Raw genomic sequence first — 15,425 nt, forward strand, 5'->3', positions numbered from 1 at the left:
GTCTTATCAGTGATAGTGTGAGAGCAACGAGTTTCACCAGTGATAGTGTGTTCAATTGAGTTAGAGTTTTACTAGTGATAGTGTGTTCAATTGAGTTATCATGATTTACAGAATGAACGACTTCATATAAAAGGAATAAAAAGAAAAAATAATATTAAAGCCAATTTTTAAAGTGTACTTTTATTGTCTATTGCTATTGGATTACAATTTAGAAAGATTGTAAAAAGTGGGAATGTTGATGCTAATTTGCGGAATTTGTTTTTTTGGCGGCAATATGTTCCGTTAAAAACTTAAACCCTCGCCGCGACAGCGTTTTAACATTAAAATGGGAAATACTTTCCCGCTATAACCGAAAACATTTGGGAATGGAATTCCAAATTTGCCCAAATCCCATTCGCATCAAATTCTCCTTCCTTCCCGCGTTTTCAAAATTTTGATTTTTTTTTTTTCATTTAAAATCTTCTTCTTTTTTATCTCATCCCAGTCCCAAATTGAAACCGCACACACTTAACTAACACTGTTTTCCATTCTCCAATCCCATCATTTCTGCAATTCTAATGGGGGGCAAACTTGAAGCATTACCACCTCTCAAAAGGTTCATTCTAATGCAAAAACACCAAGAAAATGGCGCTGTTGTTTCCTCCGATCTTCCTGCGAAAAAGCGAAAGCATTTCCCAGATCAACCTCTCCCTTCCCCTTGTTGCCTGCCGGCCAAGAAAAGGGTGTGGGCAATCAACCCACTAGACCTCAATCAAGAATACAATCCCCTATTTGATGCCCAGATCGAGGAGAAACAAATCCTCCACGCTCCAGAAAATCAAGAACCAGAGCAACTTGCAGATGAAGAAGAAGCTCAAGAACCAGAAACTAATGGCGGCGATGATGATGATGATGGGATTGTGTGTGCTATCTGTGAAAGCACAGACGGGGATCCATCAGATCCCATAGTTCTCTGCGATGGCTGTGATCTCATGGTTCATACCACCTGTTACGGCCACCCCTTCACGAACGGAGTCCCAGAAGGCGATTGGTTCTGCGCCCACTGTCTCGCAAAACCCCAAACCCCTTCTTGCTCCCTCTGCCCGCTCCCCGGCGGCGCTCTCAAGCCTACCACCGACGGGAAATGGGCCCACCTCGTATGCGCTCTCTTCGTTCCCGAGGTGTTCTTCACCGACCCAGAAGGCCGGGAAGGGATCAACTGCAGCAAAGTTCCCAACAGAAGATGGGAGCGCAAGTGTTATATCTGCAAATCAAGAAATGGGTGCGCCATTGATTGCTCTGAGCCCAAATGCCCTTTGGCCTTTCATGTCACTTGTGGCTTGGAACAAGACTTGTGTATTGAGTATAATCAAGGCAGAACAACTAACGGCGCCATTGTTGCTGGATTTTGCAGAGCCCATTCTGATTTGTGGAAAAAGGTAAAATCTTTTGCTTCAAATTTTCATTTTCTTTTGGCCCTCATTCTTTATCCTATGATTTTAATTTTTTCATTAATGGATTTGTGCAGCAACAACAAACAGGGAAGTTCAAGATTGTTGCCAGAGATGAGAAGGAGAAATAGGAGTGGGGAAGAGATTAAAGTTTGTTCAAATCTTGAAAGAGAACTGAAATTTGGGCTGTTTTAGTGAGAAAATGTATACCTAGTTTGTAGCAGGGCATTGTTGTAATTCATCACTCAAGTTTACTTTAATTTAAATTCATATTAGCTTTTTAGTTTTTGCTAAACTAGATGAGATAATTACACACTTACTTATATCTTCATAATGAATATCTATAAACGTAATTTACAAATAATGAGAATTAAATTGTTTGGGACACTACTGTTACAAAATTTATATTCAAGTAGAAATGTTTTTAAAATGGAAAAATATTTTTTTTCCATTTTTTAAAAAATTGTGGAAAAAAATTTGATTTTTTAAAGTTGGAAAACCTGGATAAGGCATATGGAACACGTACCCGGGATAGTATTTATAAAACATTTCTTATTTTGCCCCATTTTTTTCATTCTGATTTTAATTTTTTTGGCTTCTTTAATAAATGGATTAATGGTGAATTCTTAAAAACAAAAACAAAAAAAAGAAGCAATTTTCTACTCCAAAATCTTCCCTAATATTTCATTTCATAACATGATTTATAATCATTAAGTTTCATTAATTAGATGATTTTACATACTTTTAATTAAACACTAAAATAATTAATTATATAGTGTCCGTGAGCAAGAAATAAGAAATAAAATTTTAGAATGGGTGGTGTAGCATTGTTAAAAAAAAATCATCATACCTGTCATGCTTTACTTTTGAAAGTTCATGTTTTGCAATAAATTACATTATTTTAACTTAGCCACATAAAATAAAACAAAACTCTAAAACATAACAAATTCATGATTATTACAATATTGTCACGTTTGGTTCTTAATTTTTAATTTGATAGTATATATATTTTTTTATTACAAAGGGAGGGGATACCCATACAATCTACGTCTACACTGAGGCTCGAAACCTCCTCCCACATAGGAGAGCCATCCAATACCAGTGGACCACAAGCCACTTGGTTAATTTGATAATATTTAGTTCCACAATTCGATTAGTATTGTTATATTTTGGAGTTAATACCCACTTTAGTTATCGACTATAATAGTTTTTCTTGAGTTAGTTCAAAATATCTTTTTGTGCTTAATTGAATTTTAGACTTTGATAATTTTACTTAATTGAGCCATTTGTTAAGGTAGCTTGATAATTTTTCTTCGATTAATATTCTCTTCAGTCATCGATTATAGTAATTTTATCAAATTTAGTTTTCGATTATGGTAGTTTTATAATTATTCACTTTATACCTACTCGGTATGTACTCATTAAGGCGCAAGGAACGATTCCTGACCTGAACCGACCCCAATCTGTGATCTGTACCGAACTCCCAACATATGCTTCTCTTATAAATAGAGCATTTATTGCCTATCGTGGGAGACCTTTAGATTTTCACTCAACTCATATTAGCTCGAGAGCCTCCGACCCACGATCATACATTCCCGAGCTCACATATAGTAATCACTGCATAAACCTCACTCATATAGCCATTGTATTTACCACATCAATGATAAAATTAACAAATTATCATATACATGAACGATAATTTATTTAATGAAAATAACACAGGGTGAAATATGGTAATGTTAATAAAGTCATTAAATGATTAAATTAAAAATCCAAATCTAAATATGACAACATCATGGAATTAAAATTAAAAATAGATAAAATATAAAATAAAATAAAAAGTAAAAATGATAGTCCACAACCCGTAGAATGAGAGCCCAATTTGCGTGAGTGGGAATTGGGGAAGACTAGAAGCTGAACTTCCGGTGACACTAATAAACCGTTAATTAAACTTTAACAGCCGTCAAGAAACACAATCCAAGAAAAGCTTGCGCAACGACCCGAACAGAAAAGAGGGAAAGCACAGCAGAGTTGCATAGATAGAGAAAGAGAGCGCTATATACACCCAGAGGAGGTTTTGATCAAGAAAAGCTGAGGAAAGATATATGGGTATGGATGAAGTCGGTAGTTATGGGCTGTTGAAAGATCTTAAACTGGAATTTGAAGATAGAGTACAAAATGGGGGCATCACTTTGTGTTTCTGGCTTTACCTAAACAACCCCACTGCTCTCCCTTCTACAATTCTTCATCAGGTTCTCCTCAGATTTCCCAAAGTTTCTCGTGTTTTTTAGGTGCTTATATGTGTATGTATATATTCTGTAAATGTGTATAGGTACTAGCATCATGTTTATGAGTGGGTTGTGGAATTAGCTATTTTTAGGTGTTTTGTTTTCTTTTAATCTGATGTGTGGACTGAAATGATGGTGTATATAGTTAGCATTGATGATTGGTTTCTAATTTCCTGAGTAAAAAGATCATAACTTTTTTGGATTTGGGGATGATCTTGTATTTCAACAGGTGCTTTTTGGAGTTTGAATGCATTTTCTAAGCATTTTCATCGACTTATGTAGCTAAAGATAGGATTTTTGTGTGATATACCCTTCTATACTGGTTGGTCTGTGAATTTTCATAGGAGAGGTACTGCCAATTTTGCAACTTTAGAATTTTGTATTTGTGTTTGGAAGCCTGCTAGGTCTAATTGTGTGCTTTGTTCCTTAAAAGTCTTATAATTGAACTTATGTGTCTAAAGGCTGGAAATTTGTTAAGTATGATGACTTATGCTCTTGTGATATATGGACGACTCATCATATTTGACAATTTAAGTCATAATTTTGTAATAAATAATGGAGATTGGACTACTTCCAAGCATAACATGTTGCATTCATTAAAGATCTTGAATTTCAAAGTATATATTGAAAGACATTCTACATCTTGTGTCCTGTGTGCGCCTGTAGAACTAAAAATGTTTTCTAGATCCTTATGATTTCTTCTCTTGCTATGATTTTCTGCTTCTTTGTGATTGAAGCTAGAAAGCCAAATAATTTCATAAATTTTCTATCATGCAGGAGCACCCAGATATTGCTTCCAATGCTCCTTTCCTTTTATTAGATGAACAGAGTAGAATCATGCTTTTCCCATTGATTTGTCTACACCAAGAGGCTTCAAGACCTTCCAATGCCATTTGCTCGAAGCAAATTCCATGTGCATCTAACAAGAACGAATTCCCTGTGAAGAAGTGGGTTCATATTGCATGTGAGGTACAAATCTTATATATTTCTTTCCTTCATCATGCTTCCCTTTTATTATTTTGAGTGATGAACAGCTTATCGTATACTGCTAATAGTGGTAGTATTGGAAGCCTTACTGCACTCTGTTATGCCTGTTAAGTATTACAATATTCTAATCTTGCCATGGCAAATTAGACGTTTTAGACTTTGGTGTTCTGTTGTGGTGTTGACATTTAAAATATGAATTTGAACTTCGGGTCTCCTGACTTAAAACAGATAATTTGGTTTGTCCTTGCCTTTGGTTCTGCATAACTTTGTGCAGCCCAAAGCTAAGTGCAATACGTGCACCTATAGCTCTCTAAGATTTTACTATATAAATCATCAACACACATTGCAGCCTTCTGGTGACCACGGTTAATTTCATATACAGAATGTGCTTCAGTGGCTCTCTATATATAATGCACATAAAGAAAGAGTTATAATGCCTAATCATGATTAGGAATCTAGAACCTGGGGGGTTTGGTTGAATGGAAGGGACTCATCCATCCTTAACCAAAGGTCAAGGGTTCGATCCTTGGCTTTGGGTATGGAGCAGTTTTAAATCTCCAGGCCATCTTGAGTGGATGTTGAATGGGAATATAGTATAATCTACTAAGGAGCTTCTACCTAATCTTAAGGCATGCACTTGGTAAGGATTCTTGTTCAATTGTTGGTCTCTTTTTGCTGATCATGTACTTGAGTGCTATTTATCTCCTTCAATAGATGCTTACCCTATGTTCTTTTCAGATCTCGCAAGTTATTTTGCGACTGCACATTGATGGGGAGATTGTTGGAGAGAGGCCTTTGACTTCCTCTCTTAATAATGATTTGCATTCTGATGTTTCAAAGAAGGTATCTCTATGTAGCATACGGGGAAATGATGATGGGTTGCAAGGTTATGTACATGGCGTAGAACTCTTCCATCAAGACTCATCTATTCGAAGTCACTACCTTAAGGTCTTCATATGAATTTAAATAGTGTTTCTGCATTCATGTCAATGTTGTCCTTGCTCACACTTCCCATCTCTGCAGGACAGTCCGCTACAACTATCTATTGATAGTTCAAGTGCCTATGAAATCGATGAATACAATGATGGTGTATGGAGCATTGTTGGTGGGAAGGTTAAGAACACGAAAATGTTTTTCTTCTGTTATTGTTGATTTCTCCTTATGTACTTTAATCTCAGCCAACTCTAGATGGCCCTGTTTGGTAAATGGTTGTTAGCTGATAGCTGTTAGCTGATTGGGTTAGAGGGTATGATTAATTGATAACATTAGCTGATTGTAGAAAGGTGTTTGGTAAATTAGCTGTTTGGTATAATTTCTTTTCTCAAAAAGCTAATTGAAAAAGTTGCCTTGAGCTGCTTTTTGAATTTAGCATTTTGGAGTTACAAAAAGTTGATTAACCAAACAATTATATTGATTTTTTTAACCAAGCCAAACAGCTAATAGTGGTCAAATAAGCCAAAATTGGCTGATAAGTTAACTATTTTACCAAACAGGTACGTAATTTGTGTGCACTGATTTTCTGTGAAATTTGTAGTGTTAATGTTAGTGATATAACAGCTGGCCACGTTCACACATAGGTGTCTGTCGAATATGTATATTTGCTTGCACTGCAATGATTATACTCCATACATTTTGTAGGGATAATGGTTTCCTATTGGTGAAAACATTGTCAATTAGCTTTGAAAGGCTTACTACCTGTAATATGTTCTTAGTTTTTTCTGTATGCTTTATGAATAACTTCTTTATTTTTTTGAAAAAACAGGCATCTTGTCGCAAGAATTTCTCGCTAGACGTTATGTTACTTGATGCCCTTGGCAAGCCTGCATATAAAGAACTGGAGGTTTTCCTTTCGTGTTTTATTCATTGTACAAGTTAAGCAAACTCCGAGTGTGAATGTATTTACACGTGCATTTCTTACCATCAGGTTTTCGCTTCACTTGTATTTGCTGATTCTGAGGCACCCGTTGAGAAGCCGCTTGATGGTGAGGCTCCGCTTCTTACAAGTTACGATGGACTTGAATTTGATTCATCTGATCGACCAAGCAAACTGATTCAGGGCCGTGCTTCCTTCAAGCTCAAGATATCTCAGGTATCGTGTATTTGCAATTCTATTATTTTAACAAAGAGTACAGAAATCTTGATTTGTAGTTTTGAGTGGCATCGTTGAACTAGAGCATCTATCGATTATTAGCTTTTTTCTATTTATCTCAGCTCTCGTCCAAGTGTGATAATAGGCTCTTCCGCATTAAGTTTGGCATTCAAAAAACGGGTAGATATCCGTTCCTTGAGGCGTTGTCCATACCAATCCGATGTATATCTCGGAGCCGTACCTCAAGGTCATCTTCTGTAACAAGGAAAAAGTCGCCATCTTCTATCCATTTGGATGGTGGATTGCCCGAGGTTCTGCATAACATTGTTCATGAAGCAAAGCAGAGCCCTTCATCAAAGCGGGTCAAATTAGGGCAAGAGAAATCACTTGCAGTTTTCAAGGATGATTGTATATTGAAGGAAGCCGATGAGGAATCGAAATCTCATATGTGGACTACTAATGAGGTAGCTATTAAATGTGTTATTTCTGCATTAGTAGAACTTTCGATGAATTATATGATATTGATTAACATGGTCAAAATACATAATTGCAATGTGTATTTTTTTTTTTTTTTTTTTTTTTTCTTGTATCTAAACTAGGGCAATAATAATGCATATAAGACTGGTGCTGTGGGGAGGCCAGAGAGTCGTGATGGAGCAGAAAACTTCTCGTCTGATTCAGAGAATAGCGAAGCAACAAACTCAGTTCCGGGCAACTTTTCTCCTCACAAAGGTCCAATTTCAGATCTGATTATTTTCAAATACTGCCTCGGTGGCGTCAGTGAGAGGTGCCTTTTGCTAAAGGAAATTGCGATGACTTACAAAGAAGAAGCGCTCGGTAGCTTTGCTGAGCAGGTTTCTTTGTTCTCGGGATGTGCGCATCACAGGTATGTATTCTGGACATTAAATTGGCTTGTGATAAAAATCGAAAAACCCTAATTTCATTATTCACATTTATCCCGTTTCTTTCATTTTTTCACCAGTATCCTAATAAGATAGAAGACGTTCCAGATTGATTCACAAATTAGCCACGGGTTTTGTGCTTACAAGTGCATACTTTATACCTCTTTTTTCATATGAAGGAGCTTTTATTTTCAGGCGTCAAATACTAATCTCCAAGAGACTTATTGAGGATGGTATAAAGTGTTGGAGCTTTATATCGAGAAATAGCCACAATGTCCTCTGGGATAATCTGGTGACGGGGCTTCAGGACCATTTCATGAAGTTAACATTCTGCACAACCAGATCCTTAACAAGACAGGTATGACGACTTTCACCATATTCCACCGACCAACCCCCCCCCCCCCCCCCCATGCCAAAAGCTATAGCTAGTAGCGAAGACGCAATTTTATTTCCTTATAGACCGCCATCACATTTTCGAGAGGCAGGGTGCTGGACTTTTGAAAATTCATATAGAAATCGCATTGCAAAAGAATGACTTTTGAAAATTCCTTCGTATTCCATCCAGGATTTCGAGATTTTGAGGAGAATAGCTGGTTGTCAAGAGATGGTCTCTCAAGAAAACTTTGAAAAGATGTGGTGCTGGTTGTATCCCGTTGCTTTTACGTTATCTCAGAAGCAGATGAACTCGTTGTGGAGTTCTTTGTCGCCCAAGTGGATGGAAGGATTCATTACAAAAGAAGAAGCGGAGTCTTCCCTGCTGGGCCCCGGAGGTGTTCAAGCCCCGGGAACTTTCATATTACGTTTTCCAATGTCAAGGAGCTGGCCTCACCCGGATGCTGGTACTTTGGTTGTCACTTATGTCGGCAGTGACTATACCATTCACCACAGGCTGTTGTCTCACGAATCTGTTTACTGGTATATACTCCGCACTCTCTCATTTTCTCGATACTAACCATTCTAGATACCTGTGTTAAGAGTCTCACATTGAAAATATAAGAGAGAACATATGAGTTTATAAGGTCATCTATGGGTTAGACTGGCTAATTGATTGAATTCAGTTGTCTAGTATAGTTTGGCTCATGTGCATTATAGGTCAGTTGAGTGACTTTGACCCAATCTTAGATTATAACGACCTGCATGCACAAGAAAATGACATGTTCCCTCTCCATTGTATTTTTAGCTCCAAAGAAATGACAGGGAAGCCTCTACAAGAGATGCTGCTCGAAGAGCCTGAATTGTCCCGATTAGGAAGGTGAGATCCTCAACCGTTTCAATCCACTTTTCTCATTCTGAAACTCTTTGGCATTGATGGGAAAATTCTCGAAAAAATGCAGGACTTTGAGAGGTCAATAGTTGGTTGAGTTTAAACTTTTATGTATGTATACATATAGTCATCTCCCGGGTTGGATGGCCTCTACATACAACATTCTTCCTGTCTCCATCTTATGCCCAGTCCAGTTGGTTAAGCTGTTTTACAGGTGGCCTCAGTGGTTTTAGATTTTTCGATTTATACAGTGAATATGTAACTTTTTTTTTTTTTTTGAAGATGATAAATCTCGACTTTTCACGGTCATATTTCTCTCGATTCACGTAACAGTTGAGATCAAAAGTGTTGTGGTTTAATTGGTAGCATTTGGAAGTGCAAGTTGAAGGTCTTAACTTCACAGGATTCATACTATGATTGAAGACTTTTAATAAAAGGACAGAAATGTAGATATATATATGTGTGTATTTGACAGCCAAATGTTTTGGGTAAAGGCCAAAATGATGGTGGTGTTTGGTAGGTTTGTATTATGTACAGCTAAAAAGGTTCCAAGTTTCATGTGCCAAATAATCAATGCCACAATTCAACTATTCATCATTTTATATCATACGTAATGAATATCACTTGGTAAAAGTTTCTATTCATCATAATAATAATGACAAATATCAATCACTATTACATTATTTCTTAAAGTTGTTTTTTCATATCTAATACATTTACAAGACATGTCTCAATCGACATGCCAAACAAGATAAGATGAGACTTATCATATACTCCGTATATATTTTTATTACATCAATTATTTCTTAAATTTATCTTTTCATATCGAATACATTTACTAGAAATGTCTCAATTGGCATGGGGCTACCAAACAATATAAGGTGGGGCTTATCTTATAAATTTGTTTTTAATTCAGGATGCTATGTATCAAATTATAAGTTACAATTGATCAATAAATATCGCTAAAATAACACCTAAAATAATAGTGGATAAATAACACAATTTACATAAAACAGACAAGTAATATGATATTATTAAATTATTACTCACTTAGGCTAACAATAACCCCAAAAGTTTATCACTTTCAGGTGAGGTGGAAAAAACTTTATTATTATTATTATTATTATTATTATTATTATTATTATTATTTATTTTATAATTATTGTAAACTTGAAAATTTAGTAGTGATAATATTCTAACTTTAATTTCTCGATCAAAACAAAGGGTATAGATATGTCCACACTTTTTATAAGAAAATGTGTTTTCACCTGAATCCTCCCATACACGCACATATGTATATATTGAAAAAATATACTAATTTATTATTGTGATGTGCAAGTGAGACCATTTTTGAAAGTGAAAGAGTACTGAAGGGATGTAGATAAAATAGTAAATGAATTGCAAATATGGTGAGGTACTGAGGCATGATTTTTTTTGAGTTAATTCCACCGGAGGTCCATTGTCTTTGGTGACAATTCCAAATTTAGTCCCTACTATCGTTTTTGTCATTTTACATCTCAGACTATTGTTTTTTGGACACTTTTAGTCCTGCTCGGGATTTTTTCTATTTTTAGTAAGGGCATTTTTGTCTCTTCATATTTTTCTTTTGTTATTTTTCCGGTTTCAACCAGTTTAATTGGTTTAGGACTTTACTAAAAATTGGTTGAAAAATATGATTACTAAAAATCAGATGTTACCTAAAGTTCTAAACCAATTAAACTGGCTGAAACTGGAAAATAACAAAAGAAAAATATGAAGAGACAAAAATGCACTTACTAAAAATAGAAAAAATCCTGAGCATGACTAAAAGTGTCCAAAAAACAATAGACTGGGATGTAAAATGACAAAAACGATAATCTGGAATTAAATTTGGAATTGTCACTAAAGACAAGAGACCTCCGGTGAAATTAACTCATCTTTTTTAAATTGAGAGTATTTAAGGATAATGTTAGGCTTAGAATTCATGACTATTGGTTCTGACATTGAAGACTTATGATATAATTGGGTAGGGTATGTATGAATCCCAACCATCATTTTCTTGGACTTAAAACAAAGCAACCTACGAATGTCAACAAAAGTGAGTAGCCACATTTTATTATGTGAAACCATGAATCAATCAGACCATGGTCTGAAACCTCATCACTATTAATTTCTTCACTAAATCAAAATCCCCACTAAAAACATGAAGTCCGTGTTAGAGCAATAGTTGAACCAACAAGCTAAGCTAGGATCATATATATCATAGGATTAGTACAGTGTGAGAGCACTTGCAGATCAGATCATCAGAATCGAATGGGGAATTCTCGGATTCTTCCATTCTACATCACAGTATGCGTAGTTTCGTTCGTGATCTCGAAGATTGTGATCACAGTACTATGTTATCGCAGGTGGAAGAGAAAACAAATGGAGGTTCACGACAGTTTGTCTGCAGGTAACCTAGCCTTCTAGGTTGTTTTTTTGAGTGTTTTTGGGGATTCGATTTGTCTGATATATAGAGATGGATGGATCGAAATGGTGAGGTGCAGGTGGGAAGCTAGTGATGTTTAGAACAGCGAAGACGAAGGGAGTGAAGAGCAGCGCGTTGGTGAAGAGGACGATGAAACTGAGCAACAAAGACATCATTGGATCCGGAGGTTACGGGACGGTGTTCAGGCTGTCAATGGAGGAAGAATCAGAATCAGAATCAGAATCATCGTCGGTGTGTTTTGCAGTGAAAAAGCTGAATAGGATTAGTGCGGAGCAGGACAGAGGTTTCGAGAGGGAGGTGGAGGCGATGGCGGACATAAAACATAGGAACATACTCACACTTCATGGATACTATACTACTCCTCACTATAACCTTCTCATCTATGAGCTTATGCCTAATGGGAGCTTGGATCAACTCCTTCATGGTATGTCTTCTTAGCTCCAATGTCTTACAATCCCAATATTTTGTTATTTCTCACATAGGCTAATCTGGGTTTGCTATTTTGTTGATAAGTTTCAAATCTTGATTTCTTATTCTAAATATTATCTACTGAATCATTTTACTAAGCCTGTGCGGACACCACTCTACCCATTTCAAGGCTAGATAAGCCAGGGAGGCCAGCGGATGACTAGTAATGATGGAGCTGGCCAAATGACAATTCCCATTTTGTAGTACTATTTATGAGTCATATTTGGTTGGTGGGAGGTATAAGCTAGCCAATTGGTTTGCCTACTCTTATCCTGTTAGAGCATTCTCAATAATTGTGATTTTTGAGGAGTTTTTATAGTGTGAATAAGAAAGATAATATGGAAGGGAAGAGCAAAAAGAAAGAAAAAAACAAATTTGACACCAAAAAAGAAAAAAGAAAAAAAAAAAAAAAAAAAAAAAAAAAAAAAAAAAAAAAAAACAGAAGCCATTATGCGTCCAAGGGCACGGGCAGTGCATGCACCCATTGGACGCGCAAGGTGCGCTAGACGCACCCAATGGTGCACCTTCCTTCCTCCACGTAGGACCCACTTCTCTGTCAAAAAATCAAGTCTTTATTGGAGACATTTTTTTTTATTTTTATTATTTCTCCTCACCCTCTTTCCTCCGCTTCATCCTTATTTTCTCAAAACTCTCACGAAAAATCATTGGTGGGGATGCTCTTATATCTACTGTTTGATTTAGGGTTTAGGAATCAAGAGTTTGGATTGCATCTCCCTCAAATGCTGCCCAACATTGTTGGGTGCAAATTGACCAAAATTTTCCTAATTCCTGTTCAACTTTAATTTAAATGCGTCCATTTGAGTTGTTTTACTTTTCAAGCTATCAATCATTCAATTGTACTGTCAACTTTTCAACGTGCTTTAATTTGACAATATATTTCCTATTTATGCGGAGGAAAATTATAAAATAACTCAAATTTTTTGCTGATTGTTTATCCAATAAAAAAAAAATTATAATTCACTTTTTTTTCCTCGAAATCGATTATTAGAACGTGTTCACATTAGTAAGGAAAATATGGCTAAAATGATTGAAGCTAGATTTGATTATATCAAGTTTAACTTATTCTTATTCTTTTTTTTTCTTTAATACTACCGTCTCGAACCCATAATTATTCTTATTCAAAAAACTTATACATACATCTAATATCATTTATAGTTAATTGGGAAAAAATTAAACAACATAAAATTGCCTTTAGTAATAAATATTTATAATAAAATGATGATGATGATGGTGCAGGGAAATGTTCAAACAAGAAGGTATTGGATTGGAATTCGAGATTAAAAATAGCTTTGGGAGCTGCAAGAGGATTATCATATTTGCACCACGATTGCATTCCTCACATAATCCATAGAGATATTAAGTCTAGCAATATATTGTTGGATCACAATATGGAAGCTCAAGTGTCTGATTTTGGACTTGCCACTCTTATGCAACCTGACAAGACTCATGTTTCAACATTAGTTGCTGGAACCTTTGGCTACTTGCCTCCTGGTATGTCAAACTTACCCAACAACGTTGTTGTGTATATGTAAATGTGGAGTTGAGTCATTTCTTCATATTTGAAAAAAAAAAAAAGTAATTAATTTGGATTAAATTCATCAACTTTATAAGACCGACATCTAAACTTTACACCAAAAGCCAATTAGGCACCTAAACTTTTAAAAAGTGCAATTAAACTCTCAAACATGTTATTTTTGGTTAAATAAGTCAAATTTGCCTGTAAAATTACACTATTGACTATATTTTTTCCCTTTGACCGGAGAAATCTTACCGAAAAATATCATCATCGACCAAATGATCGTCTTTTGAGTTAGAATAACGTATTTAATTTTATGAGTTAAAATAATATACTTTATATATTTTAAGAGTACTATGGTCCACACAGCTGTGTGAACCATGGTCGATGCAATAATGATTGATCCATCTCCCCCTATGCAATGGTGATTGGATTTTGAGTTTTGGAATATATCATAATTTCAACCTGTGAGCAGTTTTTTGGGATGTATACTTGTAGTCATATTTATATAATATGAATTTGTACATTTATCGATTGTTATATATTTGTTGTATTCAACTATGTGATCATGGAGGAATTAATCAATTGTTATACCATGGATAAGGGTTCACCATGCATTGTGTACTTTGATCCAAAAATTATGTGTTGATCTGCAGTTAACATATAATGTGCTTTCAAACTTTTAGTTAACAAATGATGTACATGTAAATAAATTGAAAGCACATAATATGTTAAATACTACAAAGTACAAACACAATATATATGTTAGCTGCATGATTTAATTTACCAAAAAAAAAATATTAATTTGTATTGCTTAATTGTAACTCATTTTCTTACAAAATTAATTGCATGCAGAATACTTTGACACTGGAAAAGCTACAATGAAAGGAGATGTTTATAGTTTCGGAGTAGTCCTTTTAGAGCTTTTAACAGGAAAAAAACCGACAGACGAAGTGTTCATTGAAGAAGGATCAAAGCTAGTAAGCTGGGTAAAGGCAGTTGTTGCAAGCAAGAGAGAACAATACGTAGTTGATAGCAACTTGGAAAAGTGTCCACTAGATGAGACAATCCAAGTTTTTAATGTTGCAATGATGTGCCTTGAATATGAGCCATCCAAGAGACCAACCATGGCTGAGGTTGTTAAGCTGCTTGAACAAATAAAGCTAGATGCTTTAGTATGAGTTGCTTAATCTTAGGGGGTGTTTGGTTCAAGATATGCAAGATAACTAAGGTAATATGTGCTTTGAAATGTTAGATTGTCATGTTTATTTGATTCAAATTATATTATTTTTCTAAGGAATGTGACTTACTCTCCACATAGGATTTTGATCTATTTTTTACGAAATATGCATGACTCCCTTACTTGTCTTAGGTTATGTGAGATTCCCTTGCATTTTTACTCTTTATGCCCTTTTAACTATATATAATGTTTAATCTTTAATCAATATGCTATAACATATTGCATAAATTAGCGTGTGTCTGTGTGTATATTTACCAAAAAAAAAAAAAAACACACACACACGCACACGTGCACACGAAAGAAAATAATCATGATCTTTTAATATTTTTGGAAGGAATGTGAATATGTGATACACTTCCCTTCCTTAAGAATCTTGATTTAATATTTCTAGACTAGATGGAATGTTATTAGCTTGCTACTTAGCTTATTGCATGTGTGCTAGCTAATTATTTTTAAATTATTTACTTATATATTTTTATCATTGCTTATTTAATTATTTTAATTTTGAAGTTTATTGACACACAGTAAAATAACCATTATAACATAGAAGATAACCCTCAACCAAACAAGTTTATATTACATACCTCAATTTTAACCAAACACAAAAATCTAACATTCTTTACAATCCAACATTTGCTAAGATAATCTAACATTCCGTGAACCAAACGCCCCCTTAAGGTGTCTGTATAATACAAGAAATAACAATATATATATATATATATATATATATATATATATATATATATATATATA

General features: G+C 35.1%; 3 protein-coding genes across 4 annotated transcripts; all 3 read left to right on the plus strand.

The window, feature by feature from the left end:
* Positions 1-500: 500 nt before the first annotated feature.
* Positions 501-1,713, plus strand: LOC109150509 (protein Jade-1). The gene is made up of 2 exons (XM_019298436.1): positions 501-1,418; positions 1,508-1,713. The coding sequence occupies exons 1-2, from the start codon at positions 558-560 to the stop codon at positions 1,559-1,561; spliced, it is 915 nt and encodes a 304-aa protein (XP_019153981.1). The 5' UTR covers positions 501-557; the 3' UTR covers positions 1,562-1,713.
* Positions 1,714-3,322: 1,609 nt separating this feature from the next.
* Positions 3,323-9,552, plus strand: LOC109150505. Its single transcript, XM_019298427.1, has 12 exons — positions 3,323-3,682; positions 4,496-4,687; positions 5,444-5,653; positions 5,729-5,818; positions 6,468-6,545; positions 6,630-6,794; positions 6,917-7,258; positions 7,394-7,680; positions 7,892-8,054; positions 8,262-8,611; positions 8,877-8,948; positions 9,031-9,552. Exons 1-12 carry the CDS (start codon positions 3,536-3,538, stop codon positions 9,047-9,049), a joined length of 2,115 nt encoding a protein of 704 aa, XP_019153972.1. The 5' UTR covers positions 3,323-3,535; the 3' UTR covers positions 9,050-9,552.
* A 1,491-nt stretch (positions 9,553-11,043) lies between these two features.
* Positions 11,044-15,375, plus strand: LOC109150507 (receptor-like serine/threonine-protein kinase At1g78530). 2 transcript variants are annotated; one of them, XM_019298432.1, is made up of 5 exons: positions 11,044-11,391; positions 11,483-11,851; positions 13,153-13,407; positions 14,288-14,637; positions 15,345-15,375. In XM_019298432.1, exons 1-4 carry the CDS (start codon positions 11,253-11,255, stop codon positions 14,611-14,613), a joined length of 1,089 nt encoding a protein of 362 aa, XP_019153977.1. In that variant the 5' UTR covers positions 11,044-11,252; the 3' UTR covers positions 14,614-14,637; positions 15,345-15,375. The 2 variants fall into 2 exon arrangements, with proteins under 2 accessions (XP_019153977.1, XP_019153978.1); XM_019298433.1 differs by lacking the exon at positions 15,345-15,375 and having other exon boundaries at positions 11,186-11,391; positions 14,288-14,726.
* The last annotated feature ends 50 nt before the right edge of the window (positions 15,376-15,425 follow it).

This window comes from Ipomoea nil, unplaced genomic scaffold (assembly GCF_001879475.1).
Source record: "Ipomoea nil cultivar Tokyo-kokei standard unplaced genomic scaffold, Asagao_1.1 scaffold2279, whole genome shotgun sequence".
Taxonomy (NCBI): Eukaryota; Viridiplantae; Streptophyta; class Magnoliopsida; order Solanales; family Convolvulaceae; genus Ipomoea; species Ipomoea nil.